Raw genomic sequence first — 17,277 nt, 5'->3', positions numbered from 1 at the left:
AACTGTCCTCATTGTGTCCCATAGCTTTGGACATGCTGGGTTTTCATTTTCATTCTTGGTTTCTCTCTTGACACACTGACCATTCAGTCCTGAGTTGTTCAGCTCCCATGAGTTTGAACATTTCCTGTTGGTATTGTTGATATCCATCTTTAATTCACGGTGGTGGGATAGAGTCCAGGGTGTTATTTCAGTTTTTTTTCATAACGATGGACACTTGTTTATTCCTTATTTGTGGTTAATTTTTGGAGAAAGTTCCATGAGTCATTAGAAAAAAACAACATTCTTTAGTGTTTGGTTGTGGTATTGCATAGATGTCTGTCAACTCCATTTGATCCATATGTTAGATTATGTCTGGAAGAGCATCGTATTTGTGTGATTAGGATATTGAAGTCACCCAGCATCACTGTGTTAGGATCAATGTGGGATTTTAGCAGTGCTACTATTCCTTTTACAAACTTTGTTGCCCTGGTATTTGGTGCATACACGTCTAGAATTGTAATACGTTCTTGCTGCATTTCCCCTTTAATAAGTATATAATATCCTTCTCAACCTCTTCTGTTTAGTTCTTGTTTGAAGTTTACTTTGTCAGATAATATAAAATAGCTATGCCTGCTTTCTTCTTAGGTACATTTCCTTGTTATATTTTGTAAGCCTTTTAAAATAAGCAATGACTGACCTTGATGGTAAAGTATGTATCTTGGAAGCATCATAAAGATGCATGCCTTTTTTCTTATACAACCGGTTAGTCGGTGTCTTTTTATGGGGAAGTAAGTGCATTAATGTTGAGTTATTAATGGGTCGTGTTTATGACTCCTGATATTTTGTTGTTGAGGTTTTTTTACCCTCTTTGATGAACCGTTACAAGATTATTTGCCATTAATGTGCTTTCCTTTTGTAGGCCTGGGTTTCTTGACAGAAATTGCTTAAAGTTGAGTTTATTGTGAAAAGTTTCTCTTCTTCTGTGGATGTGAATGATACTTTTGCTGGGTGTAGTGTTCTACACTGGCATCTGTGGTCTGTGACAACTTGTAGAATGTCCATCCAGGTACATCTATATTTTAGAGTATCCACTAAAGAGTCAGGCATTAGTCTAATGGGTCAGGCTTTGTATGTGACATGGTCTATTTCCTTTGAAGCATTTAGTGCTTTCTTTCCTCTGCACATTTAGGGTTTTGATTATTTATGAGTCATGCATTGTTTCTTTTCTGGCCCTATTTGGTGTTCTGTATGCCTCTTGTACTTTAATAGGTATCACCTTTTTAGATTAGGATAATTGTTTTCAGACAAATCATATATAAGTAGTTATCTTGGTATGTCCACTAGAGTCAGTGGAAACTCAAACTTAGTTACTATAAGAGAGAAGCAAAGTTCATCAGTACATTCCAGACAAAGATGGGAAAAATATAACCATTCAGAGTTTGCTGTTTGAAACAAAATATATTGCTCTATTATTCAGGCATGCCTCAAGTTTGCGACTTTCTGCCTTGTTTTTCTAAATATCTTAGATTACAGATTACAAGGAAACAAGCAAAAAGGGCAAAATATATATGGGTAGTTAATCACTAAAAATTAAAATAATATATTTTTACATATTTATATCATAAGTGTGTATGTGTAATGATTAACACATACATACATACACTTCAATGGATAATTGAATCCTTTGCAGAATCTGTGGGTAAGAGGAGGGTTGGGACATGGGGCAGCTGTTACACTTGTTAGAGTTCTTTCAGAAAATGTGGTCTGTTTTCTGAGAAGTGACAATGCTTGGAGAAGGCCACAGCTATCAATGATATTCAATGCTATATGGAAAACAATATATTTATTTACCAGAGAGAAAGAGAGTCACACAAACCAGGAGTTAGAAACATAGCTGGCTTCTAGGAGAAAAGGGAGGTTCCTTTTCCTTTCACTTCTATGTAAAGAGAAACCTTTCCTTGAGAGAAGCCTTCTGCCAGCCTGGTTCCAGAGCCTCATCAGTCCCAAATAAACACACAGGAGGCTATATTAATTATGAAGCTGTTGGCCTTGCTTGTTTCTTACTGGCTAGCTCTGATTTAAGTAATTACCCCATAATTGTAAATCTTTATGTTTTTCTGGTCACGTGTCTTATCTGTTAAAACTGCGGCTGTTTTAAACTGCCGTTTTTCCAAGATGGCGGGTGTAAGCGTGACTCCAGCTGTCGGCTTGGAGATGTGGTCACTGGCACTTCCAGCTGTACGTACAACTTTTAAATCGTTAGCAAAGCCTCTTAAAAGAAACTTGATGGGTTTTTGTTTGTTTGTTTGTTTGTTTCAGAGTCAGGAAGACTCCTGTAAGTGAGCCGCATGAATCTTGGCTTGTCACTAGCAAAACAGAGCCCACCTGAGAAAAATGCTGCTACCAAAAATCTGTGCTTCTCTCTGTTCTTCTGTTTCTAAAATGCCTTTAAAGCTTTTGCCATTCTACGTGGAAATTCATGATTCCTGATCACCATTATGTAAAGAGAAACCTTTTCCTTGAGAGAAGCCTTCCCGCCAGCCTGGTTCTAGAGCCACATCAGTCCCAAATAAACACAAAGGAGGCTATATTAGTTATGAAGCTGTTGGCCTTGCTTGTTTCTTACTGGCTAGCTCTGACTTAAGTAATTACCCCATAATTGTTAACCTAAGTATGTCTCTTACCAGAGAAGTTTCCAGGCTTCCTACCCCATGGCGTTACATCTTGACTCTCCATGTTTCTCCTTCCCAGAGTTCTCCTGGACTCTTAGTCCCACCTATCTTGATTCCTATTGGCCAGCAGTGCTTTATTGACAAATGCACAGGACTTCCCCCCAACACACAGCTGTGACTCATTCCATGGGCTCCTAAAGATCAAATACAATGCTGGGGATAAGATCACTACTGAGCTAAAGACAGAGCAGAGAAGGAAGAGAGAAGCTGAAACCAGGAGGAAGTCAAGCTTCTTAATGAGCCCGGCACTGACTTCAGATTGTGCCATGGTTCGTAACTGATAGTCAGAGGACGGACTTTTGGCATCATGGAGATCTAGATTCCTCGAGTTTGGAAGGAATGTGCTGAGGCAATGCCAGCTTAGGTATGGATAGGAGAGCGGTCAGCATCCTGGCTTTACTGAGGTCCCCTATCTCAAGTCTTCCTTCCAGGAGGGCATTTGTTGAATGGTGCTATGAGCAAAGATCTCTTGTAGAAGGAGCCGCTGGTGGGAGGACAGCTAGGTTTCCAAGGGAATGTCCTGTGCACGCCTCACTACTGTGTGGTGATATCCTTCTTGCACAAATAAAGCCTGTTTTGGGTGGGGTAGGGGGAGTCAGAGAACGAAGCTGGCCACTAGCTAACCATAGAGGTCTGGAGGTCTGTACAGACAGACAGGAAGTGATGTAGCTAGACAGAAACAGGACATAAGCAGGGACAAACAGGAAATTGCTCTCTACTCTGCTGAAACACTTAGGAGGTAAGGTGTGTTGTGGCTTTCTCCTTCTCTCTGATCTCTCAGCATTTCCCTCTATTTCTGACTCTGGCTTTTTATTATCTAGACCAATTAAGGACTCCTTTTACACTACAGCTTTCTGACTAAATTTCCAAAAATAAGACCTCCATTAAATTCCTTGCTTCTATGTTATTTAAGTGGACACACCACTTCATAAGTCCAGAGGTTCCCAGCCTCTTAGCAAGCAAGCTACAGGTTCCCGTATATCCAGTCTACCTGGGCTCTTCTGATGTAGTGATGTTCAAAGATTTTCTGGGGTACATTTGGGAGGAAATAGCTGAGGCCACACCTTGCCTTGACTAGGACTCGAGCCTCGGGAGGCCAGCTTGACTTCCCACAGCGTGTCTCTCCCACCTCTCTCCTTTGCCAGGGCCTTTAGATCCCATCATTCCCAATGCAGCTCTTCCCAGGTGAGCTCAGGGGTCTCTAGAGTGAAAGCGCAGAGTTTCCTACACTTTTCTTGTGTTTTTGATATGTCAGATCAGGTCTCAGTGTTGACAGGATTTACTGGTTGATGGGGGAAGTCCTTCTGTGTATATGTCAATAAAGCACTGTTGGCCAATAGGGAAGCAAGATGGGTGGGACTAGGAGTCTAGGAGGATTCTGGGAAATGTAGTGAATGGGATCACTGGGAAAGGAGGGACGCATAAGGCTGTGTCCTTGGAAAGATAAGTCCTTACAAAAATGTATATTAATGCCAGGCATTGGTGGTGCACGCCCTTAGTCCCAGCACTTGGGAGGCAGAGACAAATGGATCTCTGTGAGTTCGAGACCAACCTGGTCTACAGAGCAAGTTCCAGGACAGCCTCCAAAACAATACAGAGAAACCCTGTCTTGAAAAACAAACAAAACAAACAAATATGTATATATTAGTAATTTTGGGTTAATAAACAAGTCAGAGTAGCTGATAAAAAAAACAAGCAGCCAACAGCTTCATAATACAGTGTCTTGTGTGTTTTGGAGGGGCTGAAAGTAGCAACAGGACCCAGGCAACAGGCAGGAAGACTACACATTACAACTGGTGTTGTTTATATTTGTTAAATTCTTATTTGATACTCCTACCCAACCCCTGTTTATGTGTGTTTTGGATGTGTGTCTATGTATCTGTGTTTGTGGACATATGGATAAAACAGCACATGTGTGAAAGTCAGAACACAATTTTCTGGAGTTGCTTCTCTCCTTTCAACCACACGGATACAGAAGATTTAACTGAGGTCATCTCTTTGGTAGCAAGTATTTTATCCTCTCAACAAACTTCCCAGCTCAAGGCTGAGGGCTTTGAAATGCATCAGAGGCTGACAAAGGACCCAGATTTCAGATGGCACAGTGATCTACACGTATAACCCCAATATATTGAATATGGAGACAAGGGGATTTTGAGTTTCAGGTCAGGTTAGTCTACATAGCAAGAACCTGTCTCAAAATGAAACAAATAGATAAACATCATACTTGCCATTTTTGGTGGTTCACACCTTAGATCTTAGTACTTAGCAATCGGATGCAGGAGGATCACCACTAGCTACAAACCAGACTAAGTTTTCCTGTGAGACCCTGTGTCAAAAAATTTCCCTTCCCCAAAATGTTCATATTGGAAACATAACAAATGTCTACTCATTTGCTTGGGAATGCTGAAACCAATACCCAAAATTAAAAGGGAGGACTAATTAGCACTTGCTGTAGATTCTAACTCCAGAATTCTCAAGAGGAAATATTTAATCTGAGCATTCTTTATACCTTTAAAATATCAACCTGTTTAAAAAAAACATTGAATTCTTTTTGTACTCTCTCATAAATGAATATTAGACACAGAGAAAAGGATTACCAGCCTACAATCCACAACCCCAGAGAGGCTAGGAAACAAGGAGGACCCTAAGAGAGATACATGGACCCTTGGAGAAGAGGACAGGGAAAAGATCTCCTGAGTAAATTGGAAGCATGGGGGGAGGTACAAAGAGGTAGGAGAGAGAGGAGGGGAGAACAGGATAGGGAGGAGAACATGAGGGATCAGGAAGTTGAGTTGGGGGAAGGACAGAGAAGGAGAGCAAGGAAAGAAACACCTTGAAAGAGGGAGCCACTATGGGGTTAACGAGAAACCTAGGGAGATTCCCAGGAATCCACAAGGATGACCCCAGCTAAGAATCTAAGCAATAGTGGAGAGGGTAACTTAAATGCCCTTCCCCTATGAGACTGATGACTACCTTTAATGCCATCATAGAGCCTTCATCCAGTAGCTGATGGAAGCAGAAGCAGAGATTCACAGCTAAGCACTGAGTCAAACTCCTGGAATACAGTTGTAGAGAGGGAGAAGTGATGAGCAAAGGGGTCAAGGCCAGGCTGGGGAAACACACAGAAACAGCTGACCTGAGCAAGTGGTAGCTCATGGACTCCAGTTTGGCAGCTGGGGAACCTGCTCAAGACTAAACTAGGCCCCTGGATGTGAGTGTCAGTTGTGGGGCTTGGGTAGTCTATGGGCCACTGGCAATGGAACCAGTATTTATGGCTAGTGCATGAACTGGCTTTATGAATCCATTCCCTATGGAGGGAGACTCTCTCAGCATAGATATAGGGGGCAGGGCCTTGGACCGGCCCCAAATGATGTGCCAGACTTTGATGATCCACCATGGGAGGCCTCACCCTCTCTGAGGACTGGATGAGGGAGGTGGAATAGGGAGATTGTGGAGGGAGTGGGAGGATGAGAGGAAAAGGGAACTGGGATTGGTGGCTTACACCTTTAATCCCAGCACTCAGGAGGCAGAGGCAGGTGGATCTCTGTGAGTTCAAGGCCATCCTGGTCTACAGATCGAGTTTCAGGACAGCCTCCAAAACAATACAGAAAAACCCTGTCTTGAAAATCCCCCAAAAAATTGTTTTAACTTGATGCTCCAAATGACGCTGTAACGATAAACGGCACACTTACTGAAAGTAAAACTAAGTGTTTATTGTAGAAATTACTCACATGATACCAAACAAGTAACCCAGATGAGCCCAGTAGTTTTCCGCTGCCGAACTGGAAGCCGAAATCCGGAAAAAGAGACCAAGACTTCCGTTCTTCGGTCTTTTATGCCTTCCCCCGTAACGCCCCCTAGCCATGCCCAAAAGTGGGCCTGGCTAGTGACATAGTTCACCGCCTACGTACGCATACATTTTTACGTCCATCCGTATACGTCTTTAGTCATACCTAAAGTGGATGTGGTTAGCAGTGTGGTAAACCGCTCTTTTATTGCCTCATCTGTATGCGCCTCTAGTAAGTCACATGGTAACTGGCGGCATACAAGCTTCCTACTACATTAACTTAAATAAACAATATTTTTAAAAACTATTGAGTTCTTTTTTATTAAATAAATAATGATATACTAATCAGAGCATGGAGAAATCAACATGAGTAAATTGTATCTCAGAAAAACATTTCAGAAGGTAAATTTGACACACCCAATATAAAAAGTCAGTGGTGTTTACCTTGCTGAGTTTTAAGGGTAATTTAATTTGAATAATGTTGCCATTTTATTTTCGTCACAAGGTCAGAAAAATAGGGAGTCAAGAAAAGAATTAAGCAGTAAGCAAGCATACAGTATTTGTAAATATATTTCTTATTTGTCTACTTAACATTTTTTCAAACTGATGTAAATTACAGTTCATGATTACAAAGCAAATAGGCAATAGATGGAGTCCTTGTTAATTAAATATGTACCCCCAAACTAATCCTTGATATGTAAGTCATACAAAAAGGTTTCACTCATGAGTGCTTATATTTTATTAAAAGATATAATATTAGTTATCCTATCAAGTGCACACTTACTAGGAAGAGCATACCAGATACTTTACGTTATTCTAATTAAACAACTGCAGAGACAAAACTGAGCTCCTCACAGGTTGAATTACACACAGTCTGGGAGCCAGCACCATTCTACCTGCTGATCCTAGGCCCTCAAATCTTCTGCTGTACTTACTCCGTTCTTGCAAGCCGTTAAAATCCCACTTAGAACTTGTCAATAGTTTACAAGACACAGTTGACTCGAAGCAGAAGACAGCGTGCATGCCATTACAATTACCTTTTTTAAGTTCAATTATGGTTTACCAATCATAACATTCAGTTACAACCAGTTCTTCCCAGGGCTGTGATTTATAACTCACATAATAACTTGTGTCTTAACATAGGCCTAGCTTAGTCACTGTAAATTACATATAAGCCCCAGATCTTGTCTATTGTACATTTTAGACTAGTTTATGATATGAAATATTAGTTGAAGATGTGTCGCTATGTGTTTATGCCGTGGAATGTTTGTTTAATGATACAAAGATATGTTGCATTTGTTTAAATCTGTGAAGCTGTGTTACTTTGCCTGCCTTAAACACCCGATTGGACTAATAAAGGGCAGAATGGTCAATAGCTAGGCAGGAGAGAGAAATAGGTGGGGCTGGCAGGCAGAGAGAATAAAAAGGAGAAAAAATGTTAAAAGAGGAGAGCAATGAGAAAAAGAGAGAGAAAGATGCCAGCAGCCAGCCACCCAGCGAGCTACAGAGTAAGAAGGAAAGAAAGATTTATAGAATAAAGAAAGGTAAAAAGCCCACAGGCAAAATGTAGTTAAAGAGAAATGGGATACGCTAGAAAAGCTGGCTAGTAGCAAGTCAAGCAGAGGCTGGACATTCATAATTAAGAATAATTCTGCGTGTAATTTATTTGGGATCTGAGTAGTGGGTCCCCAAAGAGAAAAAAAAGAATGAAAAAAATGCACACTCAAAAAATTTCAGAAACAAAAATATTTCAGACACAAATCAAGAGTGAATGTCAGTGAATACCCAAGAAATAACAAGTTTTCTGTGTGAGATAGCATAGTAGAGATTATGTGTTGAAGATGCCTGTTCCTTCACATTTTGAAAGTAAAATGATATATGAAATAAATTTCCCTAATTTACTCACTTGCAAAAGACCCCGAAAGCCGGGCATTGGTGGCACACGCCTTTAATCCCAGCACTGGGAGGCAGAGGCAAGCAGATCTCTGTGAGTTCAAGGCCAGCCTGATCTACAGAGCAAGTTCCAGGACAGCCTCCACACCCGCTGCACAGCCTGTATCCCAGAATGTGGCGAGGGTGTTAGGATTGATGACACAGAGACCAGTCGGCGGTGTAAAGAAAACTTTAAACAGGCTCCAAGAAGGCTCAAGAAAAAACTTCCCAAGAAAGACTTCCCTCAAGAAAAGCTCCCTTCCTTACCCCTGGCTGGTTCTGCTCTGACACCAGAGGTCGGTGGGTCAGGAAGAGGTGGTTAGTCTTTGGAAAGGTCGAGGTCAGGGCGTTCCCGTGGGCGAGCCCTTTTCAGAAACTTATTATTCCAGTAAACATTTCTTATGGACACTGGATTGTTTTCAGTAAACATGTTTTTAGTAAACATTGTCTTACAGCTGCCTGCTCCCAGGCTGATGGGGAAGTGGGTCTCCAGCCAAGGTCTGTTGTTCCCACAAAACCCTGTCTCAAAAAACCAAAAAAAAAGACTCCGAAAATTTTCTTAAGCATATCGTTTTATAGAGTCTAACTTCATTATTAACCTGTACTTTTAAAGCTTTAATATTCCAATTTTATACCTTCAGGTTTAGCAACTGAAGCATACACACACGTGGGAAATCATTTAAGTCAGGATGATAATGGAATAAGATACCTCCATTTAGAAATTGATGTTAAATTTTATTCAGTACTTTAATTTTTTATTTTAATTTTATGTTCATTGGTGTTTTGCCTGCATGTGTGTCTGTGTGAGGACGTTGGGTCCCCTAGAACTAGAGCTACAGGCAGCTGTGAGCCACCAAGTGGTTGTTGGGAATTGAACCCCAGCCCTCTGGAAGAGCAGCCAGTGCTCTTAATCACTGAGTCATCTCTCCAGCCCTGTCATTCAGTCCTTCAAAGACAATTCTAAATGGTGGCTTTAGAACTGGAGACAGAGTTTTCCGGGTTTGCAGCTGTCCACTTCTGGGTGGTGCCTGTATGACATACAGAACCATCAGTGAACCAGGCCACTGGTCTTCTCTTCTGCAGTCAACCAATCATAGGGAACACCCCATGGGGTTATAGGTGTGTGCTTGGCATCAGAGGGCATTGTGACAGAAGTAGAAACCAGACGCGTTTGGGAAACCCCTTCATGGGACTTGTTTGTGACTTGAGGACCTTCTTGGGCCTGATCTCTTCTATATCACTATCATTTGATAACAGATGACAGCTGTGCCTGTCTACTTTATGACTTGGTGGGTCCTACAATACTCAGCTCAAGATGGACAGGAAGTTCAGGTTGCATGGTAAGGTGGTGGCCCACTGTCAAGTGTTAAGTTTCTCAAGTGGCCGGGATTAATGGCATGTTCTCACTCACATGCTTGGCCATGTTTATCTTTGAAAATTGTTCTATGGGCGCCAGTCACTTGAAATTACTTTAAGAGGTATTGTATTGTCCCAATTCTCCAGTGCTGTTTTCCTTGTATGTTATTCAGTTTTCTTCTTTGCGTGATCTTTAATGATCTTTAATGTGGATCCACCTTTACCTGCTTGGTGGCAGTACACTCCTCTAACCCCAGCATTCAGGAGGCAGATGCAGTCACATTTTCTGAGTTTGAGGTTAGCCTGGTCTACAGAAAAAGTTCCAGGGATACACAGATAAGCCCCCTCTTGAAAACACCAAAAAAAAAAAAAACCAAAAACACACAAAACAAAAAACAAAAAATAAGATCCACCTTCAGTCTTTATGTTCCATCCATTTGCCTGCGAATTTCAAGATTTCATTGATTTTTTTTCTGCTGAAGAGTACTCCATTGTGTAAATGTACCACATTTTTTTATTTATTCTTCAGTTGAGTGGCATCTAGGTTGCTTCCAGGTTCTAGCTATTACAAATAATGCTGTAATGAACATAGTTGAATTGATGTCCTTGTTGTATGAATGTGCATCCTTTGGGTATATGCTTAAGAGTGGAATTGCTGGATCTTGAGGTAGACTAATTCCCATTTTCATGAGAAGCTACCATACTGATTTCCAATGTGGCTGTTATGTTGGCACTCCCACCAGCAGTGGAGGAGTGTTCCCCTTTCTCCACATCCTCTCCAGCATAAACTGTTGTTGGTGTTTTGGATTTAGCCATTCTGACAGGAGTAAGATGGTATCTCAGAATTGTTTTGACATTGACCAATTTCTTAAGTGTCTTGTCTTTTAGCCTTTTTAAATTCCTCTATTGAGAATTCTATGTTTAGTTCTATACCCCCACTTTTTAATTGGATTATTTGGTGTTTGGTGACTAGCTTCCTGAGTTCTTTGTATATTTTGGAAATCAGCTCTCCGTCAGATGTGGGCTTGGTCAAGAGCTTTTCCCATTCTGTGGGATGCCGTTTTGTCTTGTTGAGTGTGTCCTTTGCCTTGCAGAAGCTTCTCAGTTTATTATTAGGAGGTCCCATTTGTTAACTGTTGATTTGAGTGTCTGTGCTACTGGTGTTATGTTCAGGAAGGGGGTCTCCTGTACCTATTTGTTCAAGGGTACCTCCCACTTTTTCTTCTAGGAGATTAAGTTGGCTGGATTTATGTTGAGGTCTTTGATCCATTTAGAATTAAGTTTTGTACACATGGATCTATCTGTAATCTTAATCTTCTACATGTCAGCATCCACTTATGCCAGCACCATTTGTTGAAGATGCTTTCTTTTTCCATTGTATAGTTTTAGCTTCTTTGTCAAAAATCAGGGGTTCATAGGTGTGTGGGTTAATGTCAGGGTTTTCAGTTAGATTCCGTTGGTCTACCTGTCTATTTGGGAACCAATAGGGAGCTGTTTTCATTACTGTAGTGGAGCTTGAAGGCAGGGATGGTGATGCCACCGGAAGATTGTTTATTGTAGAGGGTTCTGTTGTTTTGGTTTCCTGGCTTTTTTTTCCATATGAACTTGAGTATTGTTCTTTCAAGGTCTGTGAAGAATTGTGCTGGGATTTTGATGGGATTGCATTGAATCTGTAGATTGCTTTTGGTGAGATTGACATTTTTACTACATTGATCCTACCTATCCAAGAGCATGGGAGATCTTCCTGTTTTTCTGGTGTCTTCTTTAATTTCTTTCTTTAAAGATTCAAAGTTCTTGCCATACAGGTCTTTCACTTGTTTGGTTTGAATTACCCCGAAATATTATGTTGTTTGTGGCTATTGTAAAGGGTGTTTCTCTGATTTCTTTCTCAGCCCATTTATCGTCAGTGTATAATAGGGTTTCTGATTTCTTTGAGTTAGCCTTGTATCCTGCCATTTTGCTGAAGGTGTTTATCAGCTGTAGGAGTTCCCTGGTGGAGTTTTTCGGGTCACTTATGTAAACTATAATATCATCTGCAAGCAGTGAAAGTTTGACTTCTTCCTTTCCAATTTGTATCTCTTTGATCTACTTTTGTTGTCTTATTGCTCTAGCAAGAACTTCAAGTACAATACTGAAGAGATATGAAGACCTGATTTTAAAGGAATTGCTTTGAGTTTCTCTCCATTTAGTTTGATGCTGGCTGTTGGCTTGCTGTATATTGCCTGTATTATGTTTAGGTATGTTGCTTGTATCCCTATTCTCTCTAAGACCTTCATCATGAAGTGGTGTTGGACGTTGTCAAATACTTTTTCAGCATCTAAAGAGATGGTCATGTGGTTTTTCTTTTTCAGTTTATTTATATGGTGGATTACATTGATGGATTTTCATGTGTTGAACCATCCCTGCATCCCTGGTATGAAGCCTACTTAATCATGGTGCATGATTTTTCTAATGTGTTCTTGGACTGTCCTGAAAGTAGCTCTGTACACCATACTTGTCCTCAAAATTATAGGTCCCCCTGTCTCTCAATCCCAAGTCCTGGGATTTATGGTGGGCCAACATTCCTGGCTAGTTTTGTTTTTGTATTATTGGGTGATGGGCCTGGAATGTAGGTTTTTGTGCACGTTAAGCACAGGTTGTTGTACTGAGCTTCACCCATATATTGAATTTTAAAATGTGGTACAGGGTGTCATTCTGTTTTCCAGGATGAGATGCATTCATGACATTGATGCTGCCTGAGCATTCTGTGTCATTGATTGCAGGGGCATGACCTTCTCCTTGCCTGCTGGGTTTATTTTGAATTTGAGTATTTCACCTGTATGCAGGGATATGTACTACATGGGTACCTGGTCCTCACAGTGACCAAAAGATGGGCTCAGAAATCCTGAACTTGGAATAGTGGATGGTTGTGATTCCGCACATAAGTACTGGCAATTGAGCCCACCTGTATGCAAGGCCAGCAAGAGCCTTGACTGCAGAGCCAGCTCTCTGCCCTGTGTTGATTATTTGCGATCAACATTTATATTGCTAATGTTTTCATCTGTTAATTTCTAACTGTTTAAACATGCAGTGACTTTTAGTAAAGTCTTATTTATGATACAGTTTAAGTCAGGGCAATTCAGGTTTCTGGAAGATGAAAACAGAACTGGAGTGAACGCATAACTCTTTGTAGGAATTTCTGTGCATAAACTCTGAGTTCTTTCTACCTTGTTTGTTTGTTTGACAGATTTCTGGACAGAAAACAGGGTCTCAATATGTTCTTCTGACTGTCCTGGATGTGATTGCATAGACTAGGCTGATGTTCTACTCAGTTAGATACTCTTGCCTCTTCCTTCTGAGTGCTGGGATTAAAGGCATGAGCCAATAAACCCAGCTTGTCCATCTTATTTTTCTCTTTTGTAGTTAGTAATTGTTCATACAATTTCTCCCATGTGTGTACTCCGTACTGTTGACTTATTTACTTGTCTTTCTCTTCCAAGGTGATGTTTTATTCAAAGGGTATGGAAATGACAAAGATGAACCTCCTAGTCAACTTCCTTCTAAAGTGACTTGGTGATTACATTATAATGTCCTTGTCACCTAATATGTGTGGGAAGCACCAGAAGTGTATGACTATACTGTCAAAGAAGTAGACATTTACAATGTGGTTGGTATCATATCTTCAGTTGCACACATGTGTGGGATATTTTTAGAATGCAGTGACCTATGATGATGTGCACATCGACTTCTCTTGGGAAGAGTGGACTTTGCTGGATCCTTCTCAGAAGAATCTCTATGAAGATGTGATGCTGGAGACCTACAGGAACCTCACTGCTATAGGTAAGACTGAAATTTCCTTCATGTTTTAAATAAGGAGACAACTTTGACTTGGTTGTTGATGCTCTTCTGCAATTTGATTGAGAAAGAAGAAGAATGAGGTGAAAAAATAATGCATAGTTCTATGGTTCATTGAAGATGGTAACTTAAGTTTTTCACAGCTTTCATTAATGTAATATGCATTTTCTGGTATTACATTTTAGGATACAGTTGGGAAGACCATCGTACTGAAGAATATTATCAACATTCCAGAAGATATGAAAAGTAATTTTCATGTGCAAAATGACACAAATGTGCCTCTGAAGAAATTGTAAGTGTCCTGGAAATTTTAAACAAAAGCAACAGTGTAAATAAGCACAGCTTAAAGTGCATTGATGATTGTTAAATTCTCACAAAACCATATACCTCATTTTCAGATAGGTGAATTGCATCTGCATAGCAATCTTTTAAGAAAGAAGGCAAAGAAACAATGCCTTAATAGATTTGAATCATAGCAGCATGAGAGCTGTGCTACAGAACTTTCATTCCATATATTTCATACCACTCATATTACAAAAGGTATATACATTGAAAAGTAAATCTCCAAATACTAATTAGCAAATAGTAAGCTTGTTGTAACTATGCTAAGCTTAGTGAGGAGGCAGTTAGAATTAAGGGTCAAGGGGCAGTTGTTATGGAAAACCCTTAATCCCTATACAACAGGTCTATGAGGAACAGAGAGTGAAACTGTGAATTCAGTGTGGAAACCATTTGTTATTCTTCCCTTAGTAGGTCTATCATATGTCACTCTGGATATAAGCCATATGAGCACAGGGCAATGGAAAAATGCAACATGTGTCTCTCAGAACAATCAGAAGATATGTCTCAGTCCCCATGTTGAGTACACTGGTTGAATTTGTTACAAGTGTAGAAATAATTGGCTGTCCAACTTCATTGTTAGTACATCAACAAACTCATACTACAGAAAGCCCTATGGGTACTAGGACTGCATAAACGCTTCTGTTTGTTCTAGTTCACTTAGCAAATGTAGTATGACTCACAGTATATGAAAACTTATGGATGCAATAGGTGGTAACCTCTGAGTTTTTCCAGTTCACTTTAAACTTATGAAAAATCTCATATAGAAAAAAGATTCTATAAATATGAGCACATAATAAAGGATTTTACTACCACAGTTATCTTCAAAGAGGCAAAACAACCCTAAATAATGGGGAACAACATGACTGTAAACACAGTGATAGAAACGTAAGATCTGATTCCTCTTTACAATTGGACCAAAGTGTAAAATTAATTCATACAGATACAAAGATTCAACAATGCATTGACTGTGGTAAAGCTTTTACATGTGCCAATCATTCTTGCAGAAATGAAAGAAGTCAAACTGGAGAGAAGCCTTCTGTATATACTCAATGTGTTAAAGCCTTTGCACTTCAAAGGTATAAAAGAACTCATGCTGGAGAGAAACCCATTGAATATAAGCACTGTGGCAAAGCCTATGCAAATAACAAAAGTCTGAAAACACATCAAAGAACACATACTGGAGAGAAACCCTATGGATGTAATCAGTGTGGTAAAGCCTATGCATATAGCAGTCATCTGCAAAGGCATAAAAGAACCCATACTGAAAAGAAACCCTATAGATGTAATCAGTGTGATAAAGCCTTTGCATGCCCAAGTTATCTGCAAATTCATAAAAGGACACATACTGGAGTGAAACCCTATGAATGTAATCAGTGTGGTAAACCCTATATAAATAAGAAAAGTCTGAAAACACATGAAAGAACTCATACTGGAGAGAAACCCTATGAATGTGATCAGTGTGGTAAAGCCTTTGCACACTGCAGTCATCCGCAAATGCATGAAAAGACACATACTGGAGGGAAGTCCTGTGAATATAATTAGTGTGGTAAAGCCTTTGTATGTCACAGTACTCTTCAACAGCATAAAAGATCCCATACTTGAGAGAATTCCTATGAACTCGGTCTGTGTGGTAAAGCCTTCGCATGCCCCAGTCACCTGCAAATGCATGAAAGTCATGTGTCAGTAGTCTCAGGCTAGATAAGAGAACCCACAGTGGAGAGAAATTATATGAATGTGATTAGTGTAGTAAAGCCTTCCCATGTATCAGTAGTCTTCAAAATCATGAGACAATTATCATTCTGCAGAGAAACTATACATATGTAATTAGTGTGGTAAAGTTTTCACTTCATGCATGAGTAAAACTTTTTTTTTTTTTTGGTTTTACGAGACAGGGTTTCTCTGTATTGTTTTGGAGGCTATCGGTGAGTAAAACTTTTTGTGTGAAATCAATCTATTAATGCCTTTGCATGTAACAGTAGTCTTTGAGTACCTGAGAAAGATACTAAGGGCTCCTTATTATCAAGAATTTGGTAAGATTTTTGCCAACACACTTACATTCAGTAAAACACATGTTTATTCTGTAGGAAATAATTTGTCATCAATCTATTCAAGCATTAAGATGACTTTTATATTGCTTGCATCAGCAAACTCATGGAAAAATGAATTTATGAATCCATATGTGTAGGGGAAAAGAGCCAACCAAAGGAACACGCTGACCCTGACATCACAGCAAGAGAAGTACATACATTTTCGCCCTGAAACCAGAGCCAAAGAAACGCTCCCTGACCCTGATACCAAAGAAACAACCCAGCTCCGAAGCCAGATTCAAATGGTTAAAAGGGACCACTGAAAGAAACACACTGTGGTCTTGAAACCAGAGCCAAACAAACACACTCTTCCCTTGAAAACCCACACGCAAAACCAACCAATCCGTGGGCTCGAAACCAACCATTCCCTGATAATGAAATACAGCCTATCTCTCAACTTCTTTTATTTTTATTTTTAGGACATTTTTTTAAGTTAGAAACAAGCTTTCTTCAATGTCAGTCCCAGCTCCCTCTCCCTCCCCTTCTCCTACACCCGCTACCCTACCCTACTCCCTTCCCCATATGGGATATACAGAGTCTGTCATTTGTCCAGGGCAGGGCCTAGGACCCCCACAAGAGTGCACCCTGAGAGAGCATCCCTCTTTGTGGTATGGAAACACAAAGTCCATTTGTATGCTAGGGATAAATACTGATCTACTACCCAGGGCCCCATAGATTGTCCAGGCCTCTTCACTGACACTCACACTCAGGGTCTGGATCAGTCCCATGCTGGCCATCAAGCTGTGGGTCTGGTGTCCAAGAGCTCCCCCTTGTTCAGGTCAGCTGTGTTTGTGGGTTTACCAGCCCATTCTTTATCTCTTTGCTCATCTTTCCTCCCTGGAGAGAGTGGACAGCCATGTCTTGTTCCTTATTTTAAAGGAATTGCATTGAGTTTCTCTCCATTTAGTTTCATGTTAGCTGTTGGTTTACTGTATATAGCTTTTATTATGTTCAAGTATGTTCCTGCTATCCCTGATCTCTCTAGAACCTTTATCATGAAGGGGTGTTGGATTTTGTCAAAGGCTTTTTTAACATCTAGTGAGATGATCATGTGATTTTTCCTTTACAGTTTGTTTATAAGGTGGATTAAACTGATGGATTGTCCTATGCTGAACCATCCCTGCATTCCTGGGATGAAGCCTGCTTGATCATGGTGGATGATTTTTCTGATGTGTTCTTGGATTCAATTTGCTAGTATTTTATTGAGTATTTTTGCATCGATGTTCAT

General features: G+C 40.2%; 1 protein-coding gene across 1 annotated transcript in view; it reads left to right on the top strand.

The window, feature by feature from the left end:
* LOC101831865 (zinc finger protein 120-like) overlaps positions 1-15,324 on the top strand; it is a gene marked incomplete at its 3' end in the record, with an annotated part of 46,107 nt that extends 30,783 nt beyond the window's left edge. The window contains exons 2-5 of the mRNA XM_040755206.1: positions 13,479-13,605; positions 13,806-13,866; positions 14,967-15,015; positions 15,169-15,324. Coding sequence (XP_040611140.1) covers positions 13,479-13,605; positions 13,806-13,866; positions 14,967-15,015; positions 15,169-15,324 — 393 coding nt within the window. The remainder of the gene's footprint in view (positions 1-13,478; positions 13,606-13,805; positions 13,867-14,966; positions 15,016-15,168) is intronic.
* Between the last annotated feature and the right edge of the window lie 1,953 nt (positions 15,325-17,277).

Source organism: Mesocricetus auratus, unplaced genomic scaffold, assembly GCF_017639785.1.
Source record: "Mesocricetus auratus isolate SY011 unplaced genomic scaffold, BCM_Maur_2.0 Super-Scaffold_100011, whole genome shotgun sequence".
NCBI lineage: Eukaryota > Metazoa > Chordata > Mammalia > Rodentia > Cricetidae > Mesocricetus > Mesocricetus auratus.
The sequence above is the reverse complement of the archived record's forward strand: the minus strand, read 5'-3'. Positions and strand labels throughout refer to the sequence as shown.